Below are 21,845 nucleotides of genomic sequence, written 5' to 3'. Positions count from 1 at the left end.
ACTTGCAACTGCACGAACCTGTTTTGCACGGTTTTTCGCAGTGATGTTTGTACGTAAATAAGACCTTTCAGCTGTACTCATGTTCTACGCATGCGAATTGAAGAGGGCTTTGAGTGAATGCGCATTGTGATAATGACACGTGACGCGTCTCAGCCCAAATCTGCGGAAAAACTGTGGTAATTTTTAAAACAAACATGCTCCACCAAATATTGCTAAGTTTGCTTGATTTGGCATTAATTTCTTTGATCGCGAAATCCTGGACTCCGTGATGCATATGTAAACAAATATTTGAATTGGATTGCAATGTTTAGGGTACATATAAACAGCATTTTCGGAATCTGCAATCGGATTTAATTCATTCAGATTGATGAATACGGGTGCATATAAACATACCTAGTGTTATTTAAAAAATATGCAGTCACAGTGTTAGTTGCTGCAGCCTTCATCAGTAACGTTAACTAAAGGCTCTGGTATACTTCGGTTTTTTACTCGTACGCTAGCGTATGCGCACAATCGTAGACATAGCCTTTGAAAGTATACTCCATTCAACATGTACGCGTACACAGGCTGTCGACGCATGCGCATTACAACAACTTGCACTACCCCTCCTGGCCTACAAGAGTCAGTACAGAGCAGTTAAGCAGGTCTTCTGGCGTGAAGGACGACAACGAAGAACAATGCTTGGGCAATCTCTCACCACGCATATACAAATCCTTATACACATTAAGGCTAGAATTATACAAATGTGGGTACATTGTAACCTGCACTCGTTTCCGTCTCTTCTGTTTTTCCTTCGACTACCTTGAGAATTAACGGCCCTGAGTCACTGTTGCCACCTTGTGGAACAACTAAATATAAAGGTGCAAAGGAATTAAATGCGCATGTGCGACTTTAATTAGAAAGTATGCTTCAGTTTTTACGAGTACGCTGTACAGTACACGAGTGACGCACATTTCGTCGTCAGCAGTACATGTCACATGGAGTATACGTTGAAACGCTATGCGTACGACTGTGCGCATACGCTAGCGTCCGCGTACAAAAACGAAATATAGCCTACCGAGGCTTCAGGTGGCGCGCGTACTCTGTGGATGACGAAATTTGCGTCACGCGTACTGTACGCTGTTGGTAGCGTACGCCTAAAGAGTGAAGTACACTTTGGGTTGGCCTTACGCAGCTAATCAAAACACAAGACATGTTGTGTTTCGGTCGGATCTGCGGGAAGTCAGGCCAATACCTCCACCACAACCGTTGTCCATAGTAACTATACCACCAAACCTTATCTACATGCAACATAACTAGATAAACCAGGAGAAAAGTGAAGAAACTACAAAAACTCTAGTGTACTTATCAGGCCTATAATGTCTAACCTTCCGCCGGTGTAATCTCCTCCATCCGATAATAAATCTGCAAAAGAATAACTTTAAGGATGACGTAAAGACCTAACGCGTCTACAGAGTACATACACCGACTATGATTATTCACCAGGAAAAGACAAACCTCGCCTTTTCTTTTCCATGCCTCACGCGAGTCCTCCATGAAAACCGGTCCTGCCCGTGTTGATTGACAGTCACATGCGCGAATCCAGCGCGCAGGAATGAACACGCCGGCCTGTTGTGATTGGCTGAGCGCGGCCAAAGGGCGGGACTTTGATTTTGGTTCTCGGGTGTTTTTGCGCAGGACAACGGAGGAAGCTCGTGTGGGTGAAATTTTCGCGGCCTTCGGAGTGTCGGTCTCATGCACCCACGGAATAAAGGAATAAACACGACCAACTTCTGACAACCGAAAACAGACTGGATAGAAACAGCAAACGACAATACCTGGAAGGTTAAATGGTTTGCAATATTGAATGGACGTTTCTGGAAATATAACTGCACTACTGGTATTTTAATACTAGTTAGCGCCTGTTAGCGAGCTAGCAGCTGAGGACATGGCAGTACTACTAGGTGTAGCAATGGCAGACCACAACTTAACCACCTCTCAGTGCCTTGTTTGAGAAGGAGGGAGTCGAGGTTAAGAGTGCATAGCTCCTGTTGGAGCACAGGTGGTAATGTGTGAGGCTTGAGGCATGGTTGATAATAAGTTTAGTGAGATAAAGTAGGCCCTGCTCCATGCAGAAGCCTATGTTGCACTCCAGAAGGCGTGTACAGCAATGCCATGCATCTCTTCATGCTGTCTTAGTGAGGGACATGGCCACCATGCCAGCTCTTCATCTATCCTGATAGCTGATCATCGAAGGGTAGACAGCATGCTCACACTGGATCTGAGTGGTGTCAGGTGATGTAGAAGCCAGATGATCTCATTGTTACCTCCAGCACTAGTCTTTTGGACAGGTAGACATATTCTTTTAAATTGGGCTTGTATTGTCTCATGTGACATAAGGTTGTCAAGTGCACCTGACAGTGTGAGCATGTGAAGCATGTAATCAGTATATCAAAGCGAAGATGTAATACAATAGATGCATATAAAACAGTTTTGGTAAGAGATGCAGATTTATACCGTGGCAGAAACTGTGAAGTGGTTAAATTCTGTATAATCGTTCCTGTATTTCTGTTTTTTGATGAAAGCATTTAAATGCATCTATGTTTCAGGTAGGGACGGGCGATATCTTATGGTTTGCGATATACCGGTAGAAATTCTCCCCACAGTAAGAATTAGTCTTCTTGCGATAATAACAATAAAGCCTAGTTGATGACGTATTTCTGTGTGAGACGGTACGCGACCCATTCGCAGCTCACGTGCAGAGAGAAAACAAGTACGGCGGAAGGCGGACGTGAAGCTGAGGAGGAGTTTATCGCTAAACGAGGAGCTGCCTCTACAATCTGGAACTGGTTTTCTTACAGAAATTCAGTTTTACTTTTAGATCAATGTTTGTGTTTCTGAGGCTCTCAAGATCACAGCTATCACATGTAGCTAAAAACAGTGGTGCACGGTACTATATTTATATCATCACTGATATCGTTATCGCAATAAATACCAGAAAATATCCTGATATAGTTTTAAGTCCACATCGCCCATCCCTAGTTTCAGGCTATATGATCAATAATATAGATCAGTCCATACTGGATTTTGCAGAGGTTTTTGCGATTGTTGCCTCCAAAAATGCTGGATTGTTTAATACAAAATTTGTGACGCAACTTGTGGAGTTTTGTGTTTTTTTAATTTCATTTTTTTAATGGCTGAAATCTACTTGAATTGGCGAAATTTCAATTGAACGGAATTGTCTTTCGCAGTGATGTTTGTCAGTAAACGAAACTTTTTAGCTGTGCTCATGTTCAATGCACGTGACTTGAAGAGGGCTTTGACTGTGTGTGTGTTGTGATGAAGTCACATTATGCATCTCAGCCCAAATCTGCGGTGATTTTGAAAAATTGCATGCTACGCCAAGTATTGTGTAGTTTTTGCTTGATTTTGCATTAATTTCTGCCATTTCTAAATCGCAGAATCTGCCATGTGTGCACGGAGTTCACAAAGCACAGGGTTTCCTCCAGGTACTCTCCTGCCCCACTCCAAAGACATGCGTTGTAGGCTGATTTGGCATTTCTAAATTGTCTGTAGTGTGTGAATATTTATGAACATTATGGTATATGAACGTGTGTACGATTGTGCCCTGTGATGGGTTGGCACCCTGTCCAGGGTATCTCCCATCTTGTTCCCCGAGTTCCCTGGGAATGGCTCCAGGCTCCCCGAGAGAGAGAGAGATTATCTCTATTATATATATATATATATATATATATATATATATATATATATATATATATATATGTGTGTGTGTGTGTGTGTGTGTGTGTATATATATGTATATGTCTGTGTGTGTGTGTGTGTATATATATATGTGTATATGTATGTATATATTTATATATATAAACATGCAGACGGGAGAATGTTGAAACTTTGCAATTAATAATTGGCATAACTGTTAATTAAAATTTGTTCTTTGCTGTTTTTGTTCTTTCTTTCGTAGGTGCTGCCGAACTGCAGAGGCACGTCACTTCGAAAGTATGTAAAGAAGAGAAGTGACCCAGAGAGTTTTTCTCCGTTATCCGCTTGAGACAATGGCTTATTCAAATTACAGCAGCTTAAACCGTGCTCAGCTCACCTTTGAATACCTGCACACTAACTCGTAAGTATCACTGTGGTTTGTGAGCGAGAGTAAGTGTGTCTGCACAAGCGAAAAAAAAGGGGAAAAAAACTCATTCACTGACTACTAAGAGCATTAATTACAGGACGAGGAGTGTCTTTTGGGTGTGCGATGTGTTAAATAATGCAGGTAAAGGTACGCTTTTGGATATGGTTGAGGACTTATTTCCGCTTGGAGAATGAATAAGCGATTATTAGAGAAGGGCAGAAATGGGTTGATTCGTTGAAGCTGTAAACCACTTCAAATGTTTAGTTACTAGGCATGGCTAGTGATGAAGCATGTTAATGTAATCACACATGAAGAAACAGTGTAAATTGGAGAGTGATCTGAGCTGACGTGTGCGATTAAGAAAAATAGTACAATTATCTGACACTGTGTGAGTTTTGGATCTTATCACCTATATGCACGATATTGTACTATAACATTTTCAAATTAATTAAACAGTCACCCCATTGATTGATTACAGACAGGTACATATGCGGTCCTAGTAGTAGGACAAGTAGTAAGTTTGTGTGGGACAATGTGGGACATATTTCCAACACCCAAAGACATACCATTTTGATGTCTATCTAAGTGAATAAGAAACATGTACACTCGGCCCGTTTATTAGTCAATCGTGGGCATCTGTGAGTTCATGTTTGTAGAAGAGGGCAGTTAACAGTTTCCTTTGAGTGTCTTATGTTGTGTTCGGTGGTATGGTAGCTTGTTTTACGTGTCTTGGAGGTAGTATGTGCTAGCTCTCTTATCCCCGGTTGGTAGCTGTTGTATGGAAGGTGAGAGCTAGCTGGGATATTAATATTATAAAGCATGGAATGAGTGCTGTCAAAATGTAATTTTCTCTCTTTTCACTTTTGTGGATAACTTTTGTGGCCACACGCATTAATATTGAATCGAACAATAGCACAATGAGGAGGACTTATTTGCACATTTATTACCAATCATCAAATAATTAACCAAGACCTTATATTAAATAAATGTAAGTCACACTTACAATAATGGGGTGCGCTTTACTGTTGCACCACTCTTATCCTTGTAAAGACTTTAGAGCGCACGTTTTATTGACAAACAGGGGGAACTTCATCAAGTGAAAACTCTCACAATGACACACAGCACTGTGCCATTATTTGAAAGTCGATTTTTTTTTTTCCCCCAAGCATGCCATATTTTCACAAAAAATCTTGGCAAATTTTGCCATTTTAGAGAGGTCTTTGGTTACCATTACTTTGGTGTTTATAATCATCTTATTACACTGGAATACCACAAAGCCTATTCCTATTTCCAGTATATTTGCCATTTTATCCAGAGATATCCGGAGAAAAACAGTATTACTGTTAGCTGTTCCTTCGCCCCAGTTTGCTAGTTTTAAGGCGTGAACAGCATTTCAGTGTCCGTCCTTAAGTTCTTGTTTTACCTTTCTGTTTTAGGACTGGTTTTGGCCAGCTTTATGACCAGGAAGTGCTTCAGTTAAATGAATAATTTATTGTATCAAGTATAATTGTTTTCCCTTCTACTCAGGCTATGAGAATTGCACCATTATGTCTGACAATTTTTCTGGGGCTTGAAAGTATTGTCCTCAAAAACACCTATTTTTTTTGTTTAAAAATATTCTTTTTTTTATGCTTTTCCACCATAGCCGTGGTGCCAGAAATCCTTTTGGTTGGTTCTAAAGAGCAGGTATTATCTGCAGACCAGGAAATACTGGGGTGAAGCTTAACGTACTGAACATTGATTGGTCAAACACAAATGTCACAGAATGACCAACCTGCATTTAGCCAACAAGCGTGTTGTTTTTTGTTTGTTTGGTTGGTTTTTTTTGTTTGTTTTTTTTCTTTTAATTTATTTATTCATTTTCATGTGATTCATTTACATGTGATACAGTTTCATGTGACCCATTTACATGTGATTCATTTACTGATTCGCTTCTCTTTAAATCCAGTTTTAGACTGTGATATTACAAAAGTCTTTCCAGATTATTACTTGCCACACTGTATGAGATAACCCCAATAAAATTGCCTGAATTCTATAATATAATTTGTTCACCATGTTAGGTTTAAATCCTCTAAAAACAGATTCGCAATTGACTAACATTACTGTGTTCCAGTTCACATCCTTCAAAGCATTGGCATGTTTTTTTTACTCTCACAATCCCCAAACACACACACATACACCCAAAGTCTCCATAAAACAAATGACACAGTAGTGTTTCCCACAATAACCAAAAGCGGTCCACAATGTGAAAACGACTCGGAGAGTAAGCTGAACTAACCAACAAAATTACCAAGACAAAAAGTTCCAGTAAGAGAAAAAGCCCCTACTGACTTCAAGTCTTATGAACAGTCTGCGCACAATAACAAAAATAATGTCCTTAACTTTTAAAGACTTGTAACAAATAATATAACAGTGTAGGACGTAAAGCCGAGGAAAAAACACTATTAAAATTAAATAAACAGAAACTCTAACCCAGTCAGAGCCTCAAAACAGAGAACCACATTAATACCGAAGTAGATTTAAGAGGAGTAAGTCCACAAAATCTAGGCGAAGTAATGCAACGACGATATCTTCAATAAAAATCCAAATACTGTAGAGCTGGAAGGCCGAGTGCAAAAAATAAAAGAAGAGCGAAAAAGACGAAGCTGTATAGGTGATGCAGTTCACCCCGATATCAAGAGTTTAACATAGTCTCCTGCTTCCTCCGCTGAAATAAAGTTCTTCTGGACACCGTTATATGTAATGCGAAGCCGAGCTGGGTGAAGTATTCCATAGCGAGTGCTCTCAATACCACGAAGTTGATGCCGAAATTCGTTATATGCAGCTCGGGCCCGTTCTTGGTTGCGTAGTCAGGGAAAACGGAGATGGTCAAATCCCTTACTTTAATCCGCTGGAGCTCTCTCGCACGGCGTAAAATGTCAACACAGTCACTGTGATAGTGGAATCTGCACACAATATCTCGTGGTCGTTCACCAGGCTTGGGCTTCGGCTGAAGGGTCCGGTGGGACCGGTCCAAAAGGGTATCCGCTTCAGCAGCAGTTGTACATGTGTCAGCGCCCTCTGGAACTCCGACTATCGTAATGTTATTGTGCCGTGACCTCAACTCCAAATCCTCACATTTATTCTCTAATTGAGTCACGGTCCCAGTGAGAGACTCGATAGCAGTCTTCATGTGAGCTGTCATCGGTGCAGCCGGAGAGAGCGTGCTCCATTTCCACAACAGTACCTTTCAGTGTTGATATGGTAGCCTCGGTAGCAACTTTATCACTAGCCAGCTGTGTTTTCACGGCCTGCAGGTCAAGCTGGATAATAGACAGCGCATCCCTGAGAATCTCCTGGAGCTTCTTTTTTAAAATATCGGCAATGTCCTTCCTCAATGAAGTCAGCAACTCAAGCCTGAGTGCGGCGAAGTCAAAGTCATCGCTCGGCGACGCGGATTCAGTGGAAGAAGGAGACTCGCTCGCGGTGCGCACACTAGGCCTCAGTCGTGTCTGAATGCTACCACGGGTTTTCGTGTTCTTTCCAGACATTTTAACGTGCCACAAAGTGCAAAACAAGGAAACGGAGTAGAATAAGTCAAAATCTATTGTATGACCGAAAAGCGCTAATTAATTACAATTTTAATCGAAATCAGCAGGAGCCTCCAACTTCGTGTCCTACTCCATCGAACTCTGAATTCAAATCATCAACAAGCGTGTTTTAGGTCAGAGGCATAAAACTGGCAGACTGGAGTGTTTCTGTGAAGGTTTTTTGTTTTTACCCAATTACATCCTGTGTAGCTTCCTGTGAACTGTCTACATCACAGAATAAATCATTTCTGTTGTTTTACATAATTATCACAGCCATTGCAGTGACAATTTGTTCAGGAATTCAGTAGTTCTTGTTCAGGAAATTTCCATAGCTATTTAGTTTCTTAATGAAAATGCTTCTGTTCAATTGGGGGTTTTTTTGTAGAAAATGACATAATCTTTGTAGATAAGATTGCCTTCAGAGTTGATGAACGAAAATCTATAGATAAATAATTTTTGTGTAAGGTTTAATTTTTTAAAGGAGTTTAGATGATGGCTATGGCATTGCTCATCCGTATCCTAATTTATCCAAATGCAGTCTGCCATTAACATTGTGGAGAAGCTTATACACTACCAGTCAAAAGTTTAGAAACACTCATTCTTTATTTTTATTCATTTTTCCACATTTTAAAATAATAATAGTCATCAAAACTCTGGAGTAACACAAATGGAGCTATAGGAATTATGTTGTGATCAAAAATCCAAAATAATTCAAAATAATTTAATATTTTAGCCTCTTCAAAGTAGACACCCTTTTGAGCACGTTCGCCTCACACCTCCAGGGTCCGGGGTTCGAGTCCCGCCATGTGTGAGCGGAGTTTGCATGTTCTCCCCGTGCTGCGGGGGTTTCCTCCGGGTACTCCGGTTTCCTCCCCCAGTCCAAAGACATGCATGGTAGGCTGATTGGCATGTCCAAAGTGTCCGTAGTGTATGAATGGGTGTGTGAGTGTGTATGTGATTGTGCCCTGCGATGGACTGGCACCCTGTCCGGGGTGTACCCCGCCTTGTGCCCGATGCTCCAGGTTCCCCGTGACCCTGAAAAGGAGTAAGTGGTAGAAGATGGATGGATGGTATTCTTGGCATTTTCTCAACCGATTTCTTGAGAAATTTCCATGAGATGCTTTTTAAACAGTATTAAAGGAGTTCCCACCAACGCTGGACACTTTATTGGCTGCTTTTCGGAATAAGTTATTTATTTATTCGTTCCAAGTTATTTGTTTAAAAAAATTTTTTGTAAATAAAATGTTAGATTTCTAATGAAAGAAATTCATTTGTTGGCACATATAATTTTGTCTACAACACCGATATCAAACATTTAATCATACACCTTCAGATCAAAAGGTTTTTAAGATCATGAGAAACATTTCAGTCAAATGTCTCCAAACTTTTGACCTGTAGTGTATATTGACTGATCTTGTGAATCATGTTCGGGGACCAAGTGCCAAAGGTGCATGTTTTCTTCTTCTTCATATTATTATTATTATTAGTAGTAGTAGTAGTAGTAGTAGTAGTATGATTATTATTATTATTTTCCTTTGATTTTATATGTTGTATTGTTTTAATCAACAGGACAACACATGAGTTTCTTTTTGGAGCTTTGGCCGAGCTTGTAGACAACTCAAGGTATCCGCTTACTTCCCTTCTACCATCCCTTATTGAGAAATGTTGCAACTGTGTTGCAATCTCATCACTGTTTTTTTCTCTACAGAGATGCAAATGCTACAAGAATTGACATATATACAGGTAGTGAAGAATTCAAAAACACTTGAATATGCTGATGTTTTAGCTTTAGATATTTTCAGAATGGAGCTTAATTTAACATGCTGTTTTTCATCAAATGTTTTTATATCAATTGTTTTATATACTTACCTGTCTTGGAAATTCAGAGAAAAGACCAGACCTTCGAGGAGGCTTCATGCTTTGTTTCTTGGACGATGGAAATGGCATGGACCCTGGTGAGTACATTTTAATGTCTAATACACTCAACTTCAAAACTCAACACTACAGCATCTCTCAATAGACACGTGATGTAGTTGTTGAATCCTAAGGAAGAATATCTATCTATCTAGGTGAGGCGACACATGTCATTCAGTTTGGCAAATCCAGCAAGAGGTTTCCTGAGTCCACCCACATTGGCCAGTATGGAAATGGCCTTAAGTCGTAAGTGCCCTTAATATGTGCTTCCGTAAGTTCTCATGGAAAAAAAATGACCTGAAATGTTCTAATGCTTTGAATATACCCTTTCCTGTCTTAAGTTTTTTCCCCCCCATGATTTCAATTATTTGTATTTTTTTAGTGGATCAATGCGTATTGGCAAAGACTTCATCCTATTCACGAAGAAAGATGACAAATTAACATGTTTGTTTTTGTCCCGAACGTTTCATGAAGAGGAGGGGCTGGATGAGGTAAGAAATTATTTCAGTGGGTCTAAAATAAACATATTTCAATGTTTATTTAAACAACTTCGTTTAGTATTTTTAGTTAAATTTTGAACGCTCTGGGCTCATTTTAAATTTAGTTTAAGTATGTAAATAGGTATAAATAAACAGAAATGTTTGTGAGTTTATTAGAAATGATTGCAAACCATCTCGATACTGAACACTAACGAAGCAGCACAACATATATTTGTGTTACTTTTATATAAAGGCATCTCTGGTGTACCCTTCTTGTGCCCCTGATTTAAATAGTCATTAGTTAGGCCAAATTCTCACAGAGCAAGTATTATTTAGAGCACAGCTAGAGAACTAGAGATGTATCCTTTATAGGTGTTATAGAGCCTTTATAGAGCCTTATTAGGATTTGAGAATTTGCCATTTAATACATACTTAAATACAAAGAATTAGGTCTTTAGTTGAATGAAACACTTATAAAGCATAAGAAATGCAGAGCAAAGTATGTCTCGCTTAATTTACAGTAAACAAGACCTTCTGGGATCCCATTTTCTGCTCTCTCACTCTCGCATGCATGTAGGTTATTGTTCCATTGCCCAGTTGGGACCTGAAGACCCAGCAGCCTCTTACACAAGACCCAGAGAAATATGCGATTGAGACAGAACTCATTTTCAAATACTCGCCTTTCAAGAGTGAAGATCAGCTATTCCAGCAGTTCAAAAAAATTGAGGGAGCCAGTGGTACGATTCACAATTAACAATGCACACAAAGTTCTCATAATGATGTGTGCCTCTGAGTATGTGTAAGCCTTGTGAACCGTGTGTGTGTGTGTGTGTGTGTGTGTGTGTGCATTAGGGACACTGGTTGTAGTTTATAACCTGAAACTTATGGACAACAGAGAGCCTGAGTTGGATGTGCAGACAGATCACCAAGACATCCTGATGGCAGGGACACCTGTAGAGGGAGTGTGAGTATTTCAGGCACCATCCCACTCTTTGAAGTTGTCTTACTTAATTTGTTCTTTCCAAATTTCTCTTTCTGTTTCTCGTTTTCCTTCATAAGTAAACATTTTGTTTTTGGAACAGGAAACCTGAAAGACGGTCATTCCGTGCCTATGCAGCTGTTCTGTACATCGATCCTAGGATGAGAATCTTTATTCAGGGACACAAAGTCAGGACCAAGAGGCTCTCCTGCTGCTTATATAATCCTAGGTATACACATACACACGCACACACAGCACTTGTTTGTGTTGGTGTGGGTAAATGCAGGTAATAGAAGATTTTTCTTGCTTTATTTAACATTTGTGACATCTAAATAATAGATGAGCAATAGTTCGCTTTCCCTTTCTGATGCCAACATGGAGATCAGTATAGGTATCAAACGTCCTTACAGAGCTGCCTCTCAAGAAGCTGTGAGGCGTGTAATGTTTCTATGTTCACAGGATAAAATGCATTCATGGATCAGAAAAAAATACAGCAAATCTGATCCAATACCAGTCCAGCATTTTTTTTTTTTTTACAGGATTGTTGGATGTTCACCATTGGATTGGTACATCCCTAAGGGGTGCTATGCTCAAATAGTATTTGCTTTCTTGCAGGATGTATAAATACACATCAACACGCTTTAAAACGCGTGCAGAGCAAGAAGTGAAGAAAGCTGATCACCTCGCAAAACTTGGTGAGTACTATTAAAATGCACCTGTAGTTTATAGAGGTCGAAAATATAAGAAATACTGATTGGTGTGTAAATTTGTGATGTGGGTGTGATAACTGCAACTTTATAGTCCTGTCTGCGTTTTTATTTCATTTTATTCTAAAGCGGAGGAGAAGGCCAGAGAAGCAGAGAGTAAAGCTCGCGCTCTGGAATTGAAACTGGGAAATGATTTATCTAAAGAGGCCAGGGTGAGAACTTGCAGTCATGTGTTACACATTAGCCATGCTATATACACTACGTGGACACACAAACCCATATGTGACCATTCCAAAACTATGGGCATAAACATGGAGTTTTCCCCCCTTTGCTACTATAACAGCCTCCATTCTTCTGGGAAAGCTTTCCACTAGATTTTAAATGGTGGCTGTGGGGATTTGCCCATTCAGTCACAAGAGCATTAGCGAGGTCAGGCACAGATGTTGAGACTCGAATTATTCCGCTCCAACCGTGGCAAACAATGTTTTCATGTTTGGGCCCCTTAGTTCCAGTGAAGGAAAGTTGTAATATTACAGCACACAAAACATCCTATACAATTATGTGCTTCTAAAATTGTGGCAACAGTTTAGGGAAGAACCACATATGGGTGTGACGGTCAGGTGTCCACAAGCTTTTGGCCATACAGTGTGGTGTCTATCAGCAATTTAAGGTTTACTTATAAGTAATGGTAGTAGACCTTATGGTCTGTTTTAATTTGTTTTAATAGTTTTACCTTTGCCTGCAGGTGTATGTATACAGATTCGGTTGCTTTTTTAATTTCAATTGTTGCTGTCTGACTCAATTGTTTTCAGGCTGCATTGAGAAAAGCACAAGATTCGGCTACAGCTCTTCGTGCAGAAGCGAATCGAAAACAAGCCATTCATGCATCTAAACAGAAGTACTGCATACACACACAAACACACAGATTTACATACACTACCGGTCAAAAGTTTAGACACACTCATTTGATATATATATAATTTATTTCACATTTTAGAATGTTAATAACGTCATCAAAACTCTGGAATAACACAAATAGAACTATGGGAATTATGTTGTGATTAAAAAAATCCAAAACAAATCGAAATAATTTTGTATTTTAGCATCTTCACAGTGACGCCCTTTTTGTCTGCCATTTCCAGAAATGTATTCTTGGCATTTTCTCGACCAATTTCTTGAGGAATTGCCCTGAGATGCTTTTTTTAAACATTATTAAAGAAGTTCCCACCTACACTGGACACTTACTGGCTGCTTCTTGGAATATTTCACTCCGAGTCGTCCGTTTAAAAAATAAATAAAAAAATTCTGTAAATAAAATTTTAGTTTTCTAATGAAAGAAATGAATATGTTGACACAATTATATTTTTGTCTACAACACCGATTTCAAACATTTAATCATACACCTTCAGATCAAAAGGTTTTTAAGATCATGAGAAACAATTCAGTCAAGTGTCCACAAACTTTTGACCGGTAGTGTACATGTGTCAGCCAAAGACATTCTGACACAGCTCTCAGTACTTAGGAGAACTATCAAGGTGTATCACATCAACATTCAGTTGTAAACTGTTAAAGCAAGTCCTGAACCACAAGGTTCTGAATGTAGCTATGGTTCATTTCTTGTTCTGCTGAATACCAATAGCAAAGTCGTGACCTCAATAGCTTGCGACCGTGACCTCATGTGTGCAGCCTATAAAAGAACCCCTCTATGTCACTTTTGTCCTCTAGCCATTCTCATAAAACCTCGTGAGCCAGCTGGCCTGGCAATCCTCTCCTCAGTCGTAGTATGGGTTACATACAGAACCACTTCCTTACAGTTTTATCTACTAGGGTGGTTTCCTTTACAGCTTGTAGAAGTTGTGTACGCAGTTTTAAAAAGTGCTGATAGCAAGGATTATAATTGCTGATACTGCCTCCTTTGGAAGGTGAGAATCAATCAGACTCATTACAGAGCACATGAGTTGCTATGAAGCAACATTCTTACTCACATGTCCATATGTGACGCTTCTCATAGTGCCACCCAGGAGGTAGACACAGTGCACGTTGAATGCCATTTAATGGAAGTATGCACCTTTATCATGCTCTCCCATTCATTGTACCCATTGCACCTGTACTTGTTAGCATTATCTCACTAAAAGCCAAGAGCAACTGTGCCCTGTGTTCACAATACAACCTTCATGTGCCATAGTGTCAGAAAGAGGACACGTTTGATGCATCTTGGTCTTTTTATCGGCTACCCACATTTGGTCACGTTCAAAAGGTGATGATTTTGCTATTATACTCAGCAAGGAAAGAAGAAAACAAGAACCATCTGAACTAACATGATTGCTGATGTTCATGTGGCAGGGCACTGAAGGAGCCCAAAGAGCTGAATTTCATCTTTGGCGTGAACATTGAAAGGCGAGACCAAGACGGCATGTTTATCTATAACTGTAGTCGACTCATTAAGATGTATGAGAAGACCGGGCCACAGCTGGATGGGGGAATGTGAGTATTTTATATGGACATGTAGCACATGTAATGTTTTCAAATGTAGTAGTAGTAATAAGTCGAAGTGATTTAGACTTGTTTTATAATCTTTCTACATTTTACCACTTATTCAAGGGGCTTCATTAGTTCTTCTCAGTTTATATTATTTAGTTGTTATTGGTTTTTAGACTTCATTGACCAACAAGTTTCAATATTTTCATATATACTCAGCAAAAAAAGAAACATCTTTTATTTCCGGCAAATTTCTTAACGTGTAAATATTTGTAGTATCATAAAAAGATTCAACAACTGAGACATAAACTGAACAAGTTTCGCAGACATTTGAAGAACAGAAATGGTATAATGAGTCCCTGAACAAAGGGGGGATCAATATTAAAAGTAACAGTCACTATCTGGTGTCCACCAGCTGCTTTAAGTACTACAGTACATCTCATCCTCATGGACTGCACCAGATTTGTCAGTTCTTGCTGTGAGATGTTACTCCACTCTTTCTTCTGGTGTTTTTCAGAGTCAGTAGAAAGGTCTCTTTAGTGTCCTAAGTTATTGTAACTGTGACCTTAATTGCCTACCACCTGTAAACTGTTCGTGTCTTAAGGACTGTTCCACAGGTGCATATGCAATAATTGCCCTTTCCAATAAAGTTCTGTAAAGCTTGTTTAAACCCTTTCCAATAAAGATCTGTAAAGCGTATTTGGATTTTACAAAATTAGCTTTAAAATACAGTCTCCTGAAAAAGAGACGTTTCTTTTTTTGCTGAGTATAAAAAAGCCTTGCATGTTGGATGAGTTGAGTTATTTTGCAAATCTGAAATATAAATGTGTCTTGTTGCATGTAGTAGGACATTGGTTGCTATGTTTGTGCATATTTCAGGGCATGTGGAGGAGTAGTAGGGGTGGTAGATGTTCCCTATCTTGTATTAGAGCCAACACATAATAAGCAAGATTTTGCAGACGCAAAAGAGTACAGACATTTACTCAGAGCTATGGGAGAATATCTTGCCCAGTACTGGAAGGACATTGGCATAGGTGAGTATGTGAGGTCTATTCCAATACATATTTACATTCTCTCTCTCTCTCTCTCTCTCTCTCTCCCTCTCTCCCCCCCAACTCCCCCGCCAAAATGCTAAATTGTATAATTTCATTTACTGAACAGCTCAGAAAGGCATAGTGAAGTTCTGGGATGAGTTTGGCTATCTGTCAGCCAACTGGAATGCTTCACCTGCAAATGATCTCAGGTTCCGCCGGCGCAGAGCCATGGAGATTCCTGTGACGATACAGTGTGGTATGAGCACAGGCCTCTTCAGTCTAGCACACACCCCGATGGCCTAAACATGATTTATTGTTTATTTACAGTTCTTTATAGAATAGAATGCTTTCATTAACCCTCTCAACCCCTTTTTCTATTCTCTCAGATAAATGTCTGAAGTGGCGTACATTGCCGTTTCAGATAGATGCTGTGGATAAGCGTTACCCAGATAGCTGGGTCTGTCTCATGAACCCTGATGGAACGCAGGATAGGTACAAAAAATAAAGACAATAAGAGGCTTTGACTGGTATTTTATTATATCCCTCTTTTTCATATTATTTGTACGTCTCTGCTCCCTGTCTTTCATCACTATAAAATGATCCTTTTTCCACTCTGTGGTCTTACACTGTTTATGACTTCCAGGTGTGATGCCCCTGAGCAGAAGCAAAATGTACCAGTTGGTGTTTTGAAGAAAGACACCAAAACCTCAGAAGACAAACAAAAAGAGCTCTCTGAAAAAATTCGCCAGCAAAAGGAGAAATTGGAGGCTCTACAGGTGCTGCTCTATTCTTTTATATATTATTCTCTATTGCTCTAAATTGTTGTCTGTCTGACTTAATGTAACCCGTTACGTTACCTTCCATTACAGAAAACCACAACTGTTAAGTCGGCAGCAGACGTAAAACGGCTCCCACTAGATGTCAGTGCGAAGGTTTCAGAGGAGCGTACATCTCAGGTACTGTTTTTTAAGCTTCCCTGTTTGTTTATTAACTTTGGTTTAGTGGTGTGTGCATGTGTGTGTGTCTACCTTTTATTTAAAAAAACGTCAAAATGTTTCCTTTTGGTTACTGGGGTTAAGATTAGGGTTCGGTTTAGGTGTAACATAGCTTCATTAATAATTATTATGGAAGGTCCTCACAAGGATAATAAGACGGGTTTGTGTGTGTGTGTGTGTGTTTGTATTTGCCTGTTTGTGGGAGAATGGGAGAATCAGAAGAGGGAGAACATGATAGGACTTGTTCGTTTTTTTTCTATTAGACTGCCATTCGGTCGTCACAGCGTGCTGCGGCTCGTCCTCGTTCACCCCCACTTCCCGCCGTGGTAAAAAATGCTGTCAGTCAGTCACCTGCAGCTAAAACTCCACCTGCTAAATCTACAGGACCATCACGTCCTAGTAGAACTCCACCAGCTGCTACCACTCCTGCCAAAGCCAAACCAGCCCCCACCCCATCCCCCAAATCGGCGAAAGCCACCACTAAAACCGTGCCCACACCTCCACCTTCAAAAGCATCAGCTCGCAGGAGCGTAACTCAAACACGCAGTACAACAGTGAGTGTGCACAATCATATATCAACATTAGCCAGGAATTAGTATTGGTTCCGAAAATCTGAATTGCAGCAATTGAAGGTTATGATCATAAATCAGTTTAAACGTGAGCCTTAAGTTTTTGAGAGAAATTCAAATGGTGTATCTGTAAATGATTCTAGCCATCCTCTACAAAGACGACCAGGCAAACATCAGCCAGCAAGAGAGAAAGTGCCAAGAAGGGTAAAGCACAAAAAGAAGATGAAGAGGAAGAAAGTGAAGAGGAGGATGAGCAGGAAGAGGAGGAAGATGAGGAAGAGAGTGAAGAGGAAGAAGAGCCCCAACCCAAGAAATCCAAACTGGCTGCAGCTGCTCAGACTCGTGGCAAGGCAACAGTAGAGAAGAAGGTCCTGCCAACCAAACAAGCTAACAGCACAGAGGTATATTAACTATGCTACCATACTCCTCAGTCCTTTTTGCTAAGTTTATACTATATAAACACAATTAGTAAATAAATGATAAAAGTTGCAGAATTTTTGTAACTAATCACAAGTCTTCTTTCTTAGCAAGTCAGCAATAGCACAGAAGAAGATTTAAAACAAGATGCATTGAAAAATGCCCTTAAAGGTACCCACCCTGTCTATATGAATACAAATCGGCGTACCTTCAAAACTTGGAACATTAGCTTGGCAGTGGTAGAACGCATGCATGAAGTATGTGCTTATGTGTGTTTCACAGATAAAGGCTTACAGGTGGAGGCAAAGGTGAATGGAGAATGGTTCACTGGCCGGGTCACTGCAGTAGAAACAGGAAAAGAGAGTGTGCGCTGGAAAGTAAAGTTTGATTACGTCCCCATGAACACTCCACGAGACCGCTGGTATGAATTTACATACATGGCAAAATATTTACTCTGCAACATGGTTTAAATTCAGCTGTACTCCTAATTGGCAGTGTATACTGTCTATACCTTATGTAATGCTGTATTTGTGTTGCCTTTAAAACTAGAGATAAATCGGTCAGGAAGGATAAGGAGGGAGCAATTGTCTGTGACCACCACCTGCAAAACCATTCCCTTTTTGGGGGTTATCACTTATGATTCCTAACTGGACAGATTGATATCCCTGAAGTTTAATTGACTTGGTGTTATACTGTGATGATTTAAGTGTTCCCTTAATTTTTTTTGCAGTGTAGTTTGCTTTGTCTATTCTGAAGGTTGAAATTGCAGCATGTTTCAGTGTTTAATACTGCACATTACTGGTAGAAAGTGTAATATAGCCTGATTTCCAGATAGTGTCACTGTTTCACTAGCTGGGATATTCTAAGATTGCAAACTGTAGTGGAATATATAAAATGTTCAATCCAGCCTAATGGCATTTGCTTTCTACATAACCACCTCTCTTGTTGCACTATTAAAATTAGTCATAATTTTAGTCATAAAATTAGTCGCGATCAAAAAATTTACTTGACAGTGTGATATAACATATCATCTTCAAAATAGGGTTTGTAACATGAGCATTTTGGACAAATTAAATGTTAAACTACTTTTTATTTGTTTTTGTCTTTGCTAAGGGTGTTTAAAGGCAGTGAGGACGTCCGCCTTATGCGGCCTGCCTCACCAGAGTCACATAGTCCAGACACCAATCAGGGCCCAGCACGGTCTGTGACTCCGCCCACCGCAGCAGAGCCTGATACGACCCAGAGCGGCCCGAGCAGAGAAACGACAGAAGGCCTCGTCACTATGATGAGGTGTGTGTGTATATGTTTGTGATGAGACTAGTAATTCAGATTGAGTTAAAAATGAGATACACTGGCAACATACACTCATGCACTTTATTAGGAATACCTGTACACCTACACATTCATGCAATTATCTAATTATCAGTCAATCATGTGGCAGAAGTGCAGTGCATAAAATCATGCAGATACGGGCCAGCAGCTTCGGGTAATGTTCACATCAACCATTAGAATGGGGGGAAAAATGTGATCTCAGTGATTTTGACTGTGGCATGATTGCTGTTCCCAGACAGGCTGGTTTTAGTTGTTCTATAACTGCTGATCTGTGAGTGTACATATTTGTTTTGAGCTTACATTATTTTGTGTTAATTCTAGGACGTTGCTGCGGTATTTTTTCCCGCCTGATTTTCGAATCCCAAAAGATTCTGTCAACACCATGAGTGCTGAAGACCTTGTGGCTTTCCCTATTGTGAGTACATTCTTACTGTTGTGCGGCTCAGTATTTTGTATTAATTTAATCAGTGTTAACAGGGAGTCCATGTGAACAGTGGCTTGAGCGAAGTTGTAAACATCGGTGCATTCTCATAGTCCCCTAGTTGATGTCTAGCCGTGTATGTGTTGCAGAAAGAGTATTTTCAGCAATATGAGGCAGGGCTGCAGAAGCTGTGTAACTCCTACCAGAGCCGCGCGGAGTCTCGAGCACGGGCCGTGGAGGAAAAGAGCAACGGCGCAGAGACTAAACTCCGAGAGTCTGAAGAGAAACTGCGCAAACTGCGAACAAATATTGTCGCACTGCTGCAGAAAGTCCAAGAGGTCTGACACACTCACATACATTTACATTCAGAATATATTAACACCACTGCATGCACACACAATTGCACAAAAATGGATCCTCTCACACAGGTATTAGAAATCAATTCAGTATCTATTATTAATTATTCGAGAGCTAAAATGAAGTTAATTGTAAAGTTACATAGTTTTAAAAGTGAGAAATGTAAATCTGGACCTGTTGATGCATATCTGGACATTTTGTTTAATCAAGTGCGTTCCTCTATAAATGGTGTCTGAACATATATGGATGTTTTTTCTAGGATATTGAGATCAGCAGCGATGATGAGCTGGACGCCTACATAGAGGATCTTGTCACTAAGGGCGAGTGAAACTCTCCAGCGCTTTCTATGTCTCTCCCTGTTTTCCTTTATTTGTATGTCCTCTCAAAATCTGATTTCCTCTTTGTTCATCCATATTGCTCATTTATTTTATTTTACATTCTGTTGACTGAAGTCATAGCGTTTCCGTTATGTCTCCCACTCCCGGCCTGATGAGCAGCCTGAGATGTGCAGGCAGTATTTTCACACAGCGTTCACATAGCACCTTCACACAGCTCCTTCCCCTAGCCAATTACCTTATGACGCATATATTGTGAGCTTTGACCAAAGGAGCTGATACGCTTCACATCTTTTACCTTACACAAACACTAGCCTCTCTGATTATCTCTTCATTTTGATACATATCTGAGTATTTCATTCCCAGCTCCGAAAAGATCCACAACGTGTACTGTGCTTGCAGTGTTAAGGAGGAAAATAAAACCCTCCTGTTATGAAGAAGTCTCTTTGGAAACGTAATTACTGTAAGTTTTATGTTCTATCCTTGCTTGCTTTTTTCTTTCTTTCTTTCTTTCTTTTTTATTCCTGTAGGTTCCCTGTGTTATGCAAGCGTTAGCGTGAGGTCCAGGACTGTTTCTTTTCTTTTCTGAATAAGTGCAGAATGGTTTACCCTATGGTTCACAACATTTAGTCGCCATCTTTATATATAAGTATATTTTTTAAACACTTTTAAGAAATTGTTCCACTGTTCCAATAAAAGTTAGGATGTTTATGAAGTGTTCTGTTGTTTGTCTTAGGATATATTCTTTAAGTAATTATATTTAATTACAACAATAAGAAGTGTCACTTTCTAATGATTCATTCTGTCATTCAGCATTGTTTGAAAAAAAAAAAAAGTCCTCAATCAATACATTTTGTCTTAAGTGTGTAAGACTGAAGCCCTTGTAGCGTTTTCCTACTTAAGGTTTGAAGTAATACTAAAAACCCACAGCACAAATGCCAAAGGATACTGATCTGATGGGGAAATTAAACAATTAAGCAGCTGAAGAGGAATAGGAAATGTTTCCTCTGTTCTTTATTTTAGCAAGGCCAAAATATGCTCATATTTTTATATATGATTACTGTACAGGAACATTGACATTATTTACATTTGCAGACATTATTAAAATCATTTACACATCTTTATTTTGGAATAAACTGGCATAAGGATTAGGTCAGTATTATTCCATGAGTTGTTTAAATTGAGTTTAGGATGTTTTTGAACAAGTTTCTTAGCTAAAGAAGTAAATATCAACGAAATCTCAAATACCTCACTTGCTGTGAAATAGGTCTTCCACCTAACGTGTTAAACACAAACTAAATGTGTTGTATATCTTCTTTCTTTTACATTAGCATTTATTTTAAAGAACGGTGTTTGCCTTCACATCTACCTTCACCATCACAGCTAATGCCTCCTATTATTATGTTCAGATTTTACAAATATTCTGCTGTGATTGTATTAAATGATTAGAAAAGAAATATATTTTCTCAAAAAATCTAAAATCATGATTTTGAAAATTTTTAATTACATAATCAAATTATGTAGAGGACAGGTTCTTCAGATTATACCTTGTATGTGTGTGTGAGATATATATATATATATATATATATATATATATATATATATATATATATATATATATACATACATACATACATACATACAAGGTATATTCTGAAGAACCTATCCTCTAAATGATTTGTGATTATGTACTGTGCAAAAGTTTTAGACACATGCAATGAAATGCTGTATGAAGATGCCTTCAAAAGAATGCAATTAAACGTTTCTACATTTAACAGTAAACAGTTTACAGTAAACAGTAATAAATGAAACAGTCAATATTTGGTGTAACAAAAAAATTAAAATAGTAGTCTCTGGTACAATGTTTTATAAGGAAATGAGCTCCAAGTTTTATTGAGCATCTTGCAGAACCAGACACGATTCTTCTGGAAACTTTGTCGCACTTGCTTCTTATTTTTGCAGCAAAACCCAGCAGCCTTCATTATGTTTTTTTTTGTCTGAAAAGTGTCTCTTGCGTAATTTGCTGCTTTCTTTAATGTCATACAAGCATTTTTCTGTAACATTTAATTTTGTGCTGGAAAAATAATGTTTGGGAATCTAAAATGTTTTTGAACTGACTTTATAGTGTAGAAG

At 39.2% G+C, this 21,845-nt stretch overlaps 1 protein-coding gene across 4 annotated transcripts; it reads left to right on the top strand.

The window, feature by feature from the left end:
• The first annotated feature begins 1,655 nt into the window (after nt 1-1,655).
• Nucleotides 1,656-20,628, top strand: morc2 (MORC family CW-type zinc finger 2). 4 transcript variants are annotated; one of them, XM_053641215.1, is made up of 28 exons: nt 1,656-1,824; nt 3,441-3,488; nt 3,962-4,120; nt 9,265-9,318; nt 9,404-9,438; nt 9,582-9,650; nt 9,765-9,855; nt 9,992-10,100; nt 10,666-10,825; nt 10,941-11,052; nt 11,171-11,296; nt 11,683-11,762; nt 11,904-11,986; nt 12,587-12,672; nt 14,118-14,258; nt 15,132-15,286; nt 15,414-15,542; nt 15,673-15,778; nt 15,930-16,062; nt 16,156-16,242; nt 16,545-16,835; nt 16,994-17,251; nt 17,378-17,438; nt 17,550-17,688; nt 18,381-18,557; nt 18,921-19,014; nt 19,170-19,358; nt 19,637-20,628. In XM_053641215.1, the coding sequence occupies exons 3-28, from the start codon at nt 4,053-4,055 to the stop codon at nt 19,703-19,705; spliced, it is 3,102 nt and encodes a 1,033-aa protein (XP_053497190.1). In that variant the 5' UTR covers nt 1,656-1,824; nt 3,441-3,488; nt 3,962-4,052; the 3' UTR covers nt 19,706-20,628. The 4 variants fall into 4 exon arrangements, with proteins under 4 accessions (XP_053497190.1, XP_053497193.1, XP_053497191.1 ...); XM_053641218.1 differs by having other exon boundaries at nt 1,656-1,832; XM_053641216.1 differs by lacking the exon at nt 3,441-3,488 and having other exon boundaries at nt 1,656-1,832.
• The last annotated feature ends 1,217 nt before the right edge of the window (nt 20,629-21,845 follow it).

This window comes from Ictalurus furcatus, chromosome 14, assembly GCF_023375685.1.
Source record: "Ictalurus furcatus strain D&B chromosome 14, Billie_1.0, whole genome shotgun sequence".
NCBI classification, from domain to species: domain Eukaryota; kingdom Metazoa; phylum Chordata; class Actinopteri; order Siluriformes; family Ictaluridae; genus Ictalurus; species Ictalurus furcatus.
The sequence above is the reverse complement of the archived record's forward strand: the minus strand, read 5'-3'. Positions and strand labels throughout refer to the sequence as shown.

Excerpts from the sequence above, each read along its gene's own strand:
- morc2 (XM_053641215.1), top strand. The coding sequence starts at position 4,053 with ATGGCTTATTCAAATTACAGCAGCTTAAACCGTGCTCAGCTCACCTTT. Across the intron at positions 10,826-10,940 it reads AAAAATTGAGGGAGCCAGTG|GGACACTGGTTGTAGTTTAT; the intron begins GTACGATTCACA and ends TGTGTGCATTAG. Across the intron at positions 19,359-19,636 it reads TGCTGCAGAAAGTCCAAGAG|GATATTGAGATCAGCAGCGA; the intron begins GTCTGACACACT and ends TGTTTTTTCTAG.